This window comes from Equus przewalskii, chromosome 3 (genome assembly GCF_037783145.1).
Source record: "Equus przewalskii isolate Varuska chromosome 3, EquPr2, whole genome shotgun sequence".
NCBI lineage: Eukaryota > Metazoa > Chordata > Mammalia > Perissodactyla > Equidae > Equus > Equus przewalskii.
Genome location: NC_091833.1, coordinates 112,439,769 through 112,455,115, shown reverse-complemented (window position 1 = coordinate 112,455,115; position 15,347 = coordinate 112,439,769). Strand labels below are relative to the sequence as shown.

Below are 15,347 nucleotides of genomic sequence, written 5' to 3'. Positions count from 1 at the left end.
TCAGAGGTTTTGAAGCAGTCAGTGACCCCACTGGAGCCACATTTGCCCCACATCTCTCCTCTATTCCCCAGAATCCAGTGTCCACCTTCCGCTTCATCCCTTTTCTTCTTCCTTTGGAGGCAGTATGGCATGGAGGCAAGGGCAGGCCTCTTCCGTCAGACTGGAGCAGCCCTGCTGCTTACTAACTCTTCAGACCACAATGCGGCTATTTACTCTATTTGTGACAATGGTCTAATTCCTGAAGGTGTCTGAGCCTCCAGCAGTGCAACAAGGTTGTCACAGAACAGACTCTTCCTACATTTCCACTCTGCCGTCCTCAGTGGGTCAGGGTTTCAGCCCATGCAGGTTGCTTCATGGTTACAAGATAGCTGCCACAACTCTAGCCTTCGTATCTACATTCAAGCCTGGAAAAAAGGAGGGAGGCACAGTCAGTAGGCTTTTCTCATTCTTATCTCTTTCATCAAGAAAGCAAAAGCTTTTCAGTAGTGCCCAGTAGACTTCACCTCACATCCCACTGGCCAGAATGGCCATGCCTCGCTGCCAGGGAGGCCAGACAGCAAGTCTCTGGCTTGTTTTGGTGTCTTTAGAGGTAAGTGGCAAGGTAGAGGAGGCGGATGATGATCGTTGGGTTGGCCAACCAACAGAAAGGGTACACCCAACTCTCCAGATTTCCAGTGTAGCCCTTTCATCTTTCACTCATTGTTCTCTCCTCTTCCCTTCTGGAAGAAATGGTTTGGGGTATGGCAGGCTTGGTTGCCTGCTTTTAGTAAATTTCCATCCCTGTATCACTGCTTCCAAGACCCAGTTTCTTTGTGTCCCGTAGACAACGCATTGAGTACAGGCAGGTTCGAGGTTAAGGCAGAGTGCCAAGACTATGGTTTTGGAAGGTCCTGTGGTACTGCCCCTCCCAGCCAGACGGGGGCTCCACCCAGAGCCGGAGCTGCCAGATGAAACCCGAACCGTGGCTAAGAAGGAGGGATGTGTGTGTTGTGTGTGTGTGCAACGTGTCTGTCTCACCCCATGGGGCTTGGCGCTTCCCAGGGCTACTCAACGACTGAGTCCTTGTGTTTTCAGGTTTGGGGTGATCCACTCGGTGTTCACCAACCTGCTTCTGTGGGCCAACAGTGTCCTGAATGAGTCCAAGCACCAGCTGAACGAGCACAAGGAACGGCTCATCACTCTGGGCTTTGGCAACATCTCCATAGGTGAGTGGTAAGGGCTCCGGTGTTGGAGCATCTTGGAAACCTACAGGGACCGGAACGCGCAGAGATGGAGGGACAGGTTCCAAAGAGCCGCAGGGTCCACCCAGCTCAGCATCGGCCAGACAATCCTCTGTTGTTGAAAATCCATCGAAACCTCCTCAGTCTCTCGTTCTGCTCCATGGCAGGGTGTGGAGCATAATTAAAGGTTTCTCCAGTGACTCAGGGACTTGTCGGCCCCTATCATTTTGATCACCATTTTTCAAGGTCCAGTTTGATATGGAAATGAAGGTCTTTGTTTATACCTATGGAAGATTGGTGGTTGTTTGTGTTTGTGTTTTCAATTAAGCCTTTATTACCAGTTCTTCCCGCTGGAAGTATAGCTTTAAAAAGTCCACGGAAGTCTGATGGTAGGTTGTGGTTAATAGGTTTTAGTTCATGGAAGTTTTTATTTAACTCTACTTGGCTTATGACTTTGGCCCATCTTTATTCCTCCTTGCTCCTATTTGAGAGCCTGTAGTGCTAATCTTTCTATTTTTGAATTCTATCTTCCAAAGCTTTTTTTTCATGTATGACCTATCGCTTCTATATTAGAACATTGGTGTTGAGAGGAAAGTGCATTGTGCTGGGAACTGGATGTCTCAGGTTTAGGTCTTGTTCCCATCACGTACCAGCTGTGTGACCTTTGGAAGCCATTCAACCTCTCTGAGCCTTCCTTTTCTCATCTGTAAAGTAAGGGGACCTGAACCATGTACTCTGAAAGCGTCCCTCCAGCCTTAATGCACTGCACGTCTATACTCACTGTATGACCCCAGGCCGGTCACAGAGAGCAACTTTAAACCCGTTTCCTCACCAGTGGGTGGGGATGATGAAATCAGGGGCACGTGCTATTATTTCGTCACCACCCCCTGCTAGCAGCCCCCTCTCGGCAAGATCCTTCTCTCTCTTTGGGCCTCATTTCCTCGGTATCAATAACAGTGACGGCAATGACAACAGTGACAAAAGCACAGCTTTGTTAAGCATTTGCTGAGTGCCTGGCGCGGTCCCAGCCACTGCATGCACCTCATTTAATCTTGTCCCAACAGTCTGAGGTGGACGACGTTGACCTCAGTATGCAGATGAAGCCATCCAGTCACAGAGAAGTGACAAGCCCCAGGTCACACAGCGAGGAAGTGATTGAGCCAGGATTTGATCTGGCTCCTGAGCTCTTTGTGAAAAGATGGGATTACATTATTTTATGAAAAAGGACTCCGTCAGCTCTAACCCTCTGTTAATCTGACCTGTCCTCTTGACCTCTCCCCATCTTTTGCATGGTACTGGCTGGGTTCTAAGTGGTGAGGAAACTCCTTATGCTTTGAAAATTGCAGAGTATTTTGCAAAAGGGAGGGTGATTAATGCTACCATGAGGCTTTTCCACCTGCTTTCGTAATTAGTACATGCGTATCCTAACTTAAAACCCTGCCATAGAGTAAAGAAAAAACCCACGATGATGCCTACCCAGAAACACCGTTAAATGCTGTTAGCATTTGCTGATTTCTTTGTAGTGTGCTGTTAATTTCTAGTTGAAATCATGCTGTATATATTCAGTTTTTTCTTGACTACAACCCACAATAAAAAATAGATTTTACATTGCAATCCGAATGCACACATACCTGTGTGTGTACACATATGTCATAAAATAGTCACCTTACTATATCAGAGACACTCTCAAATTTCTATTGTATTCGATTCCATTCCTTCTATTACATTACAATTCCATTCTGTTAAAAAAAAAATACTGGTTGATACCCTATAAATTTATTTCACAACCAAATACTGGGTTGTGATATGCATTTAAAAAATACTGGATATATAATTTGTTCTTACTTTTTTCCATTGTTATTGTAACATGATTATTTTCTTGTATCATTAAAACACAACTTAATTATAATTTTTAATGGTTGCTTACTATTCCATTGTGTGGATGTATCAAAATTCACTTAATTTCTAAATTGTTGCACATTGGGATTTCTCTCTCTCTCTCTCTTTCACACACGCACACAATTTTACCTAATGCTTTGATTACATTTTGATTTCTTCCTTAAAATTGACTGAAGTTATAGGTCAGACTATATCGATATCATCTTTTAGGCTTTTGTTACGTATTGCATTATTTATTAACAGCATTTTCCCTCCTTGTTATGAAACAGTTCTTTATACCATTGCTAAGGGTCTTCTGGAAGCTAATTCCAACTCGCACTCCTGCCATCGGTTTGGAGGGTGCCCATGTCGTGTCATACTTGCCCACGTCTGATATTCTCAAGAGGACAGTCTTTGCTAATAAGAAGGGGAATTTTCTGTCACAAAGTTATCTTTTAAAAAATAATTTAAAAATCACATATGGAACTCATATTCACAAAGAAAGCTTAGAAAATGCAGTGAAGCAAAATCTAGAAGAAAATAGCACATTGTGCACTGTAAACTTACACAATGTTATATGTCAATTGTATCTCAGTAAAAGGAACATAAAAGGACACTATAAAAATTTCATTTACTGAAAAGAAAGGAAGAATCACCTGCCCTTTTTCCATCCAGCGATAACCATTGTTAACAGTTTAGTTTATGTCTTTCCAGATTTTCCTATATCTGTCTGTCTCTTTATCTATAGATCTATTTATCACGTATGTATCTATAATTTACAAGAAGAGAGTCATACTCTGTCCCTCTTGGCAGGCTGCTTTTGTTTAACAATATCTTGTGAACGTCTTTATATGTTGATAAGTAAATTTCTACAATGCCATTATACTGGCTGTATGATATTCCAGTGTGTGGATAAAATATGATTCATGTGGTTAGTACTCTTCGGGGATGGTCATGCTTGTCAATTTAACCGTGATATTAAATATGATAATAAGCCATGAACTAAAGCTTTTGATTCAATGGGAAAGCCTGAGCATGAATCCACAGTGACAGTATTTCTTTGTGCTTGTCCGCTTCCCCACTGAACGTGCTAACCGCCCTCCCCTGGATCTGCCTCTCTCTCCCAGTTTTAGATGACCACACACCTCCGTGTAATTGCACACCCCCGACCTTCTGCTCTGCCATCTCACAAGGGGTTTACTATCTCTACCCTTTCAACATAGAGTATCAGATCCTGGCTTCCACAATGCTCTACGTCCTGTGGAAAAACGTTGGACGCAAAGTAGACAGTCATCAGCATCGGAAGATTCAGTTCAAGTTTCACGGGGTCATGGTGGGCTTGGTCCTGGGCTTGACCGTGCTGGCCGCCACGATCGGGGTTGTGGTGGTGTATCTGATTCAGATCGGGCGTTCCAAAACTAAGAGTGAGTCGGCACTCATCATGTTCTACCTGTACGCCATCACCTTGCTGATGCTCATGGGAGCTGCAGGGCTGGTTGGAATCCAGATTTACAGGATAGATGAGAAATCACTAGATGAGTCCAAAAATCCGGCCCGCAAACTGGACGTGGACCTCTTGGTGGGCACTGCCTTCGGCTCCTGGCTCATCTCCTGGGGCTCCATCTTGGCCATCTTCTGTGCTGAGTCCTGCCCCCCGTACACCTGGTACAATCTGCCCTACTCCGTCCTGGTGATCGTCGAGAAATACATCCAGAACCTCTTCATCATCGAGTCCACTCACCGGGAGCCCGAGAAGCTCTCTGAGGACATCAGGACCCTGCGGGTGGTCACCGTCTGCACCGGCAATGCCACATCCCTCACTTCTTTCTCCCTCAAGCGTGGAGCCGTGGCTGGAGACGTGACTCCCCAGGGCAGCAAGATGCCACCTGCAGTCAACGGAAATACGTGTCTGAGAGAGGGCTGTGGCAAAGAGGAGGAGGAGAGGAGCCGGGAGGGGGCTCTGGGCCCAGCCTGCCACCCCCGTTTCCTGCAGGGCAATGCCAAGAGACGAGTCTTGAGGAATATCACAGCCTTTTTGTTCCTCTGCAATATTTCGGTAATCTGCATCCAGTTGTCTATTTATTTAAAAAAATTAATTAATCTATTTTCCTTGCCTTTTTCAAATAAGGGATGGAGGCAGCTTGTAGTCAAAATAATTTAAGTGTAAGGCTTAAAAATGAGGCTAGAACATAGGCTTATAGTCTACAAAGCAGGTCCTTACTGAGTACCTGCTGTGTGCCAGGGGCTGGGTGGGAACTAAGGATTAAAGGGGAGAAGACTTACTCTCTTTCCTCAGAAAGGTCAGAGTCTAGCGGGGGAGGGAGACAAGTTAAAAATAGAATACGATGAGTATGGCAAGGGTGGGACAGGCGTGTGTGCGAGGGATAATAGGAGCATGGGTCCAGGGGGAGTTCAATGAGTAGGGGATGCTTGAGGTGAGGCTCAGTCTCAATTAGGAGTGCTTTTGGCTGTAAATAAATAGAAAGCTTGACCAGCAGCATCTTCAGTCTTAAGATAAGAATTCTGGAGGTTGGCTGCTCAGAGTTGGCCTGGCAGCTGAACCTTATCACTGAGGATCCAGGCAATGTTCATCTTTCTACCTGACAGCGCTCGGTGTGATCCTTGTTGCCACATGGTCATAAGATGGCTGCAGTAGTACCAGGCATCACATCTGGGTTCAAGACAGGAAAAAGGAGGGAAGGACTGGTGCCAGGCAATGTCTCTCATGTGGCTGCCCCTCACTGCGAGGGAGGCTGGGGAAGTGGATAGTTTGCTTTCCAGCCTCTATGATGGAAGGTAGCAAGAAAGAAGAAGATGTACAGTCAGTCGGTCACTAGCATCTGCTTTGGCCTCCAGGAATGGTTGAAAGTCAAAGCAATGGTGGTCAAAGTAAGGAAAAGTGTTTGGAGCAGAGGGCACACAATGTGCAAAGACACAGAGGCGAAAGACACCCTGGCTGATTTGGGGAGCATGAAGCAGTTGAGCATGAATTCCGTAGACGTTAAGCAGAGCAGCAGAGCGGGAAATGGGATGGAGGGTCCAGTTACATGGTCTGGCCGGAGCAGACTTCCTAAGCCTGCTGAGTCTGCTCTTTATGCTGAGGGCAATTGAGGATGCTCTCAGATGTGTGTTTTGGAATGACCCCTTAGCAGCTGTGTGCAGGAAGGAGGCCGGAACAGAAGCCCTGCAGGTGCCTAGATAGAAAATGATGGGAACTTGAGCCAGGGCAGTGGCAGTGCGGATGGAGAGAAGAAAAAGAAATGAAAAACATTGTGTGCTGTGGGATTTGTTCTAGAAACATGTAGGGGGATGGCAGGGCTTGGTAAAAGGAGGGAGAAGCAGCCTTTGGCACCACAGAGGCCTCTGCAATGACTGGCTGGCGGGATGGTGGGGACGCCCCGGTCTATGGAGCCTGCCGTCATCACAGCCAGCTCTCCACTGCCAGCCTCCTTTCATCAGGGCCACTCGGTTTCCCCAGCAGCTCATTGGCTTTGAGATTCCTCCCCATCAGTTCAGCTGGTGTACACCCAGGGGCTGCAGCATTGGACATAAGTTACACTAGGGCCACAAAAGTGGAGGGTCCATCCCAGGCCAAAATGTGTCTGCCAATCAAATTGGATTCCCACTTTGGGGTCTCAGTCACTGGGGCCTCAGTCCCCCTCCAGGTTTGCAGACAGTTAGGAGGAGCTCTGAAGGAGAAGGGGCCCCAAAAGGGTTTGGTTCTAGGTGGGCCCTCTTCTTTCATCTAAGAGACATTTATGGAGAACCTGCTGTGTGCCAGGAACTAAGTCAGGGCTGTGGGCACAGCAGGGAACAAAGCAGTTAAACAGGAAAACGAGAGAGAGGTGTTAGTGAGTACGGCAGGGCTGCATTTTATGTGAGAGGGAGGTGTATCTGCTCAATTTCTTATAAAGTCAGGGTTGGTTCTAGAAGTCCCCTAAAGCATATTGTTTTTGGACGTACCCCGAGGTGTGAGTGTATCTCTTTCTGGTAAGTACAGGAAAGCCACATTCCCCTTGCTGGTCCTTAGCTTGACCACCGGGTGAAGCACTTGGCTTGTGTTCTTGGACTGGCTCCAACAGGAATAGCACTGCTTGTGATACTAGAATCTGTGGGTTCCTCCCAGGGGGAGGATGCTCCTGTCTCCTCATCTCTGTTCTCCGCGCCTGATGGCCCAGGCCTGCCTGCAATCAGCCAGAGGATGGAAATCACTGAAGACGATGTCTTAAGATGCCGGGAGCCGACTCGAAGGGCAGCACTTTGAGACCCTGTGGATGATCCCATGCTGTGCCAGAGACACCTGGCAGAGGGCAGGCATGGTTCTTCTCCAGGCCCAGGAGCTGGCACAGAGGCTGCAGCTGGAGGTGCCGGTGTGCATATCCACATGAGGGAGTCAGCGGCTGGGGAGTGGGCAGTAAAGGGTGGTGGACGTGAGGATGGAGGAGTTCAGGGCACTGTGAGAACGCTGGGGTCAGGGAAGGCCTCGCTCCTGGAGAGGGGGGCTGGTGGGGGTGGGGCAATCTGGGCAGAGCAACATGCACGAGGAAGGCGTGGATGCAAACCAGGGCAGGGCTTGCTGGATGCGCTCTAGGAACTGGAAGGAAACCCCTGTATCTAGAACACGAGGAAGGTGCCCAGAGGCTGAGGGGGCGCTGGGGCGGGTCACACGGCCTCGTAAGCCAGGACTTAATCCTAAATGCAACAGAAAACTGTCCACGGGTTTTACGCTGGGAGTGACAGGAGTTGATTCACGTTTTTTTCTTTTTAATTTAATTTTTAAGTGTGGTAAAAAACACATAACATACAATTTACCATCTTAGCCATTTTTAAGCGTGCCATTCAGTAGTGTTAAGTAAGTCACACTAGTGTGCCAGCATCACCACCATCCATCTCTCAACCTTTTTTCACCTTGCAAAAGTGAAATTCTGTAGCCATTGAGCAACTCCCCATCCCGCCCAGCTCCTGGCAACAGCATCCTGCTTTGTGTCTCTATGAGTTTGCCTACCCAAGTGCCTCATGTGGGAGGGACCACGCAGTGTGTGTCTCTCCGAGACTGGCTTATCTACTTAGCATAATTTCCTCCAGGTCCATCCATGCTGTAGTGTGTGGAGGGGGGGAGGTGTAGAGGATGACGCCCAGGTCCTGACTTGAGTTCCTGGGTAGATGGTGATGCTATTTACGGAGATCGGGGGCTCTGGAGGGGGAGCAGTCTTGGGAGGGGGCGCAATGTGGAAGGAAGTATGTGAGTTTGGTACTGGACATGCTCAGTTGTAAGGTGCCTCTGAGACATCCAAGGGGACATAGCCAACAGGCAGATGTTCTGCTTTTCTATTGCTGTGTAACAAGCAACCCCAAATGTATGATAAAAACAACCATTTTATTATGTTTTATGACCTTGCGGTTTAGAAACTCTGGCAGTGCTTGGCTGGGAAATTCTCCTGTTCCATGTGGTGTTGACTGAAGCTGGTGGACGAGCTGGGCTGAAGGGTCCAAGATCTGATGCCTTGGTGGAATGGCTGAAGGGCTGGCTCAGCTGGGACTCTTGGCTGCAGCATCTGCATGTGGGCTCTCCAGCATGCTGGTCTAGGCCACGTGACTTCTTAGTGGGCGGCTCAGGGCCCCAAGCCAACCTTCTAAGAGATTGGAAGTGCCAGTCCCTTAAGGCCTGGGGGTGGACATTGCATGGCATTGGTTTTGCCATATTTTATGGGTCAAGCAGCGACAGCATCACCCAGATTCAAGGGAAGGGGACATAGACCCAATGGGATGAGTAGCAAGAAATCCGGCCAATTTCACAGCAGATAGAAAGGTCTGCATTTCAGGAAAGAGGTCCAATCATCTCTCCTTCCTTTCTTCTCATTTTTCCCCTCCTCTTCCCTCTCTCTCTCCCTCCCCCCATTCCTCCCATCCTTCCTGAAAATATATCCGCTGAGCACCTACTGAGGGCCAGCGCAGCTGTGAGTGACGAGGGTGTGACATGACCGAGATCTCTGGCCTTCCTCCTGTGGGGCTTACAAATCAGATGGCAGGACTGTCAATAAACGATCAAAGGGGAAAACCCCTTAGAGGGACTCGTGCTCTACAGAGAATTGAGAAAGGAGGCTGTGCGAGACAGTGCTGGGGCGGCCACTGTAGATCAGAAGTCCTGGATGGCGAGAAGGACTCTCTCCGGGAGTGACATTAGAGCTAGGAGCTGAATGGCAGAGAGGAGCTGGCCGCAAGGGTTCCAGGAAACAGCAGGTGCAAAACCCCAGGTGGGAGTGAGCTTGTCTTGTCTGAGAAAGAGGAAGACGGGCCATGGGTGGGGCCGGATGGGTAGGGGACAATCCGAGGAGCGGGGTTGGAGGCGGTAAGGGATCAGCTAACGGACGACTTCACAATCCCGTGTAGGGGCTCTGAGGACTCTGAGGGTTTAATCAGGGAAGGGACACGATCGTATTTAATGCGGCAGCTGAGTGTTGACTAGGCTGTGGGGTCAAGAGTGCAAGCAGAGAGGCCAGTCAGGAGGCCACTGCAATGGTCCGGGTGAGAGATGAGGGTGGCGGCCTGGACAATCGGAGGTGGAGAAAAACGGGTGGAAGATGACTGAGCAACTGGGAGGAAGATGTCACTGAGGAGGTGGGGCATGGGGAAGGCATGCTGAGTTTGAGATGCATCTTAGACACGCTGGTAACCAATGGGATACACGAGCCTGGAATTCTCGAGGGTGGACCAGGCTGGTGATTTAGGTTGGAAAGTCACAGGCTGATAGCTGGTATTTACAACCAGGGACTAGGTGAGATCATCCAGGGGTGATGAGTATAGAGAAGTGAAGGGGACCCAGGAGTGAGCCCTGGGATCGGCCAACATGAAGGGACTGAGCAAAGAAGGAGGAGCTTGAAAAGCAGAACAGGAAGAACCAGCTGGAGTGGTTGGAGGACCCCTAAGAGTCTCAGAACCCAGAGAACACAGTGGCGTAGAGATATAACCCAGGGAGAGTCCTGCATGTGCATGCTAATGAAAGCCACATGTAGCAGTTATTGATTGCTGTGTAAGAAATTACCCCAAACCTAGCAACTTAAAACCACAAACGTTTATTATTCCACAGTTTCTCTGGGTCAGGAGTCCCAGTGTGGCTTAGCTGGGCGCCTGGCTCAGGGTCCTTCAAAGGCAGCTGTCAAACTGCCCACAGGGGCTGCAGTCATTTCCAGACTTGACTGTTGTGGGGAGGGGATCTGTTTCCAAACCCACTCGCGTGGCTGTTGGCAGGATCCAGCTCCTGGCAGGTTGTTGGGCTGAGAGTTTGAGCTCCTTGTTCGCTGCTGGCCTGAGCCCTCCCTCGGTTCACGGCCACACGGCCTCCCCATCAGGCAGCTCATGGCATGGCCGCTGGCTTCCTTTCTTATAAGAGGACATGAGCAACATGGACTTGAGAGACCTTTTGTAACCTCAGAAGCCACATGCTGAGACTTTGTCATATTCTATTTATTAGAAGTGAGTCACTAAGTTCAGCCCAACTCAAGGGGAGGGGGCACCACAAGGATGTGGGATCACGGGGGGCTGCCTGCCACAGTGCACGGGTGGAGGAAGTTGCAGACGTGTGCATGTGAAAGGGAAGCAGGCGAGGAGCCAGACAGTTCAAGGGGAGGTGGAGGAGGAGGAAGTGGGACAGGGAGACTGACAAGGGGCGACCAGGTGTAGGTTCCATGAGCATCAGAAGTACTAGGTTATTGCTTTAGGTTTTGCAAACTTAGTTGCCATTTTATTCTCATCTGAGCCCTCTGAGACAGGTGTTAGTATTCCCATCTTACAGATGAGGAAACCGAGGCTTGGAGAGGTTAAATTATAGTCTGTAAGTCACACGAACGCAGGTCTGGTTCCAAAGCATGTGCTTCTCCCCCTGATCAGGGGGATGTGGACAGGGCCTGGGCTGCCTCTCCAAGGCAAGGACAAGCCCAAAAGGAGACCACAGAACACGCCAGCCCAGACCTAGCGGCTGGGATCTCCAAGCACCAATGTTGGTAAAGGCAGGATGGTAAACAGGCAACCTCTGCTGTCGGTAAACACTGGGGGCTGTGGGAACACGGAGGGGTTTCCTGCCCTGACCTGTTAGATCTGGGAGGGCTTCCTGGGAGGGCTTCCTGGAAGGGGTGGTGTCTCAGAACTTGGAAGAAGGTAGGATTTAGCAGAAGAAGGAAGAGTGGGAGTCCCCAGAGAGGAAGAGGCAGGAGCAAAGGCCTGAAGACTTGGGGGAGAGAGGCACATTTGGGGACTGTGCATGGCCTGAGGAGGCTGGCAGGATGAGGGACATGGAGAAGCGATGGGTTCCGGATCACGGAGGGGATCTGGACTTGCTCCTGAAGGTGCTCAGGAGCCACTGGCGAGTGAGAAGCAGAGGAGCGACAAGGTCAGATGTGTGCTTGATAAAGCGCACTCCCACAGCCACGCAGGGGTAGACGGGAGGTGCCGGTGGAGTGGGGCGGTCACTTGGAGGCACAGCAGCAGTTCAGGTGGGGGATGCCGAGCCCCTGACCAAGGTGAGGGCCGTAGGGGTGGAGAGAGTCACATGGGTTTGAAAAGCGTTCATTCAGGAGGGCGACTGAGGAAGGGAGAAGGCTCAGGGGCCCCGACGGGCTCCGTGGAGATGAGAAATGCTGTGCAGATGCTGTGTCATCCTTAGCACGGTGACATCCCCTGAGTCCTGGGACTTGCGGGGCCCTCCTAGGCAGAACCAGGACGCACTCCTCTTCTCTTGCAGCTGTGGATCCCTCCTGCCTTCGGCTGCCGCCCCGAGTACGACAACGGGTTGGAAGAAACTGTCTTCGGCTTTGAACCCTGGATCATTGTGGTCAACCTGGCCATGCCTTTTTCCATTTTCTACCGAATGCACGCAGCTGCCTCCCTCTTCGAGGTCTATTGTAGGATCTAGTCTGGGGCAACGTGAAAGTGAGCCAACGAGAGAATGCCTGGGAGCCACCTGGGAATGGCCAGTTGGGCAAATATTGCCTTACACATGCGAGGAGGGCCGCCTTTTGTCTGCAGTGGTTGTATTTTCCATGGGATGGAACGGCCCATCACCCCGGCTGAAAGCAAACCAGTTAGATAAAAATCAACAAGGCGGCTGAAATCTGTGCCTGGTTGGTTAATTCTAATCAAACCCAAATTACTTCATCTCCTTCCAAATGAGATCTTCTGTTTTAGAAAACTGTGATCCCAGATTGGAAAAAAAATTTATCCAGTTTGTTTTTCATAAAAATCATTTTCTGTTATCATGTTACTACATGCAACCTTTTTCTGACCGTCTGCGTTAGTATCATCGGCCTTAAATTTTATCCCTCCCAGAACTGATAAATGTAGAGACAATCACATTTAGGTTATATTGTACTTTCTGAATATGTCTCATTTTTTGAACAAAGTTATTTTTATATAGATCAATACAAAGACATATTTCTTCCCTGAAATTCTGCCACATTTTTGTTCGTGATCATTTTGAAGTTTTTAAAAAAATAAACCTTACTGTTCTGTCTCTCATTATAAATACACACATGCTTATTATAGGAAATTTGGACATTTGAGAAGAGTAGAGAGAAAAAAAATCACCTAGGATGCCATTGTTCAATTGACAATCGCTTTTTAACATTTCGGTGTATTTTTTTGCCGTGTGGATGCAAAGGTTCTTTTTACTGTTGCTATTGTGATACTTGCCAGCTATGAGGCGATAGATTCAAATTGTATCCACTTTTTTCCCACTGAACAATATGGCATAAACCATCCCCCCACATTGCGATAAACTCTTTGTAAATATCGTTCTAACACTGTAATGTCGTCTACTGAGTGAATGTTCTGTAGTTAACTGAGTTTCCTACTGTTGGTTTTAGAGTGTTTATAACTTCTTATTTTTATAAATGACTCTGCAAAAATCAACCATATTTGTAAAGTACTTCCTATATTTAGAATTGCTTAAGATACATACTCAAAATCAGGATGCCTATTCCAAAGGTTATAAATATTTTAAGCCTCTTAATTGACATTTGGAAGGCCTTTGTAAATGCTTTTCCATAATTATTTTAAAATCATAATAAAATTACTTCACTTGTTGTAAATACTAATGCGAACATCTTTTCATCTGAGTGTATTTCTTTTTTTGACAGCACAGGCAGTGGGACATTAAGAAACACCGAATTTTTTTACATGACTAAGATAGTTTATGTTCATTTTAGAATAAACTAAAAAGTGGGCAGATAGACTAAAAGCGAAGTAAAACATCATTTATCATACCTTCCATCTAGGGCAATGGTTTTCAACCCGGGGCTGTCTTGTCCCCTAGGGGACATTTGGCAATCTCTGGAGACGTTTTTGATTGTTACTATGAGGGGGATTACTGGCCTCTAGTGGGTCGAGGCCTGGGATGCTGCTAAACATCCTACAATGCACAGGACAGCCCCCCCGCAAGAATTATGTGGCCCAAATGCTAATAGGGCCAAGGTTGAGAAACTGATCTAGAGGTAATCGCTGTTAATTTTTGGTCCCTAGGTCCCTATTAGTGCGCACACAGTCTCACACACACACAGATGGGATTGTCTTTATGTATGCCGAATTTGCACGTCACTTGCTTTTTTTCCTTTAATACACCAGCATGCTTCTTAAGTATTTTAGGGTCCCCATGGCATTGATTCTCACACTTTAGTATGCATAAGAATCATCTTGGGATTCCTGCCCTCCCAGCCAGAAGTTCTGCTTCTGTTGGGCTGGAGTGGGGCCCAGGATGCTTAAATAAGCATCTCAGGTGATGCCAACTCTGTTCCAAAGCATCATCTCAGGAGTCCGTGGACCCCAGGGAAAGGCTCCTTGATGCTGTGTACTCTTCCGCAGTATGGCTTTGGATGGCTTCAAAGCACATTCCGTGGAGGGATGTACCATTCCTCATTCAGTCCAAATCCTGATGCTGGACATTTAGAGACATTTAGATGGTTTATTTGTTTGTTTCTTCTTTTCTTTTCATTTTTTGCTATCATAAAGGACAGCACAGCAAGCATCCTCGTGGCTGAGTCTTTGCACATTGGTAGCCCACCCCGTATGAGATGACTGAATGGGCATGCCGGTGTCTCCAAGGGACACCATTTTGGTTGGTGTTAATCTTCCCCTGTGATAAGCACATCAGTACAGCCATTGGGCCGCAGCCTGTGGGTTTCGGGCTCTGCCAAGGAGATAAAGGAATCACGGCAACTCTGGGAACAAATGATCCGGGTGCGGTGTTTTCAGAGTGGACCCGGGGCACCATCAGAGCTCGGAAAAGTCAGCACGGTCTTGCTGGGCGCAGGGCTTCTGCGGAGTGACCTTAGAGATATAGCCTCACCTGGCACTAAACAGAAAGAGCCCGTAGCCTTGGGGATGGCTGTTCCAGCCAGGCGGCTTCAACCCACAAGCAGTCAAGCATCCTGACTCAACCAGCCTAGGCAGCAAAGGAAAATTTATTGCCTTAGTCCAAGGCAGTTCTCAGGAGAGTAACTGGAGTGTGCAGTGAATAAGTGTCAAGATCTCAGGGTTAGAGTAAGAGAAATACAGGGAGGGGCAGGCCTGGAGTGGAGACAAACAGCTGAGTGCATGCTGTGGCTGAAATATCTTTGAAAAGTGGCTGGTACAGAAGTATTCATTATATTTTCTTCTGTACTTCTTTATGCGCATGAGATATTTCATTATAAAAACATTTGACAGAAAGCATAAGAAAGACAAAAAGTCATCAGAGAAGGTGAATTCCTAATATTCATCCCCCATTGCTGGGAGGAGCATCTGGTGTCCCTGGTGGGTAGATGATGGTAGATCCCCGGGTGGGTGGCTCAATGCCATTAGCTGTAAAGATCACTGGCTGGCTCCCCAGGCATGATTCCGTGTCATCAGGAAACTCAACATGGACTTGCCTTCCCAATGCCCTGGGGACAGCCAGGAACCCAACGCTGGTTTTCAGGAGCATCGCTGACTTGTCTCTTGCAGCCTCATCCAAGGGGAGACTGTGCATTTGGAAGCTGGAGCTCAGTCGTCCCTGAACCCGGTCAAGCCAGGCTTCGAGCTGTGTGTTTTGGGTACCACAGCTCTTGGTGAGGCCGAGTGGAAGGATGAGAGCTTTGGAGCTGGACCCCCAGGGTCACAGCAAGCCCCTGTGGCACCTGGGTGTGCGTTAGAAGGGCTGTGCGCCCCTTCCACAGACACTATGAACTCTCGCGCTAAACCCCGCCAGCGTCCGCCTAGCCGCCGAGCCTGGGGTCGGCGCCC

At 48.5% G+C, this 15,347-nt stretch overlaps 1 protein-coding gene across 1 annotated transcript in view; it reads left to right on the top strand.

The window, feature by feature from the left end:
- The window catches only part of OTOP1 (otopetrin 1), a 33,666-nt gene extending 20,483 nt beyond the window's left edge, over nt 1-13,183 (top strand). The window contains exons 4-6 of the mRNA XM_070615341.1: nt 1,075-1,205; nt 4,226-5,154; nt 11,836-13,183. Of these exons, the coding sequence (XP_070471442.1) occupies nt 1,075-1,205; nt 4,226-5,154; nt 11,836-12,006 (1,231 nt within the window). The 3' untranslated portion in view covers nt 12,007-13,183. The remainder of the gene's footprint in view (nt 1-1,074; nt 1,206-4,225; nt 5,155-11,835) is intronic.
- The last annotated feature ends 2,164 nt before the right edge of the window (nt 13,184-15,347 follow it).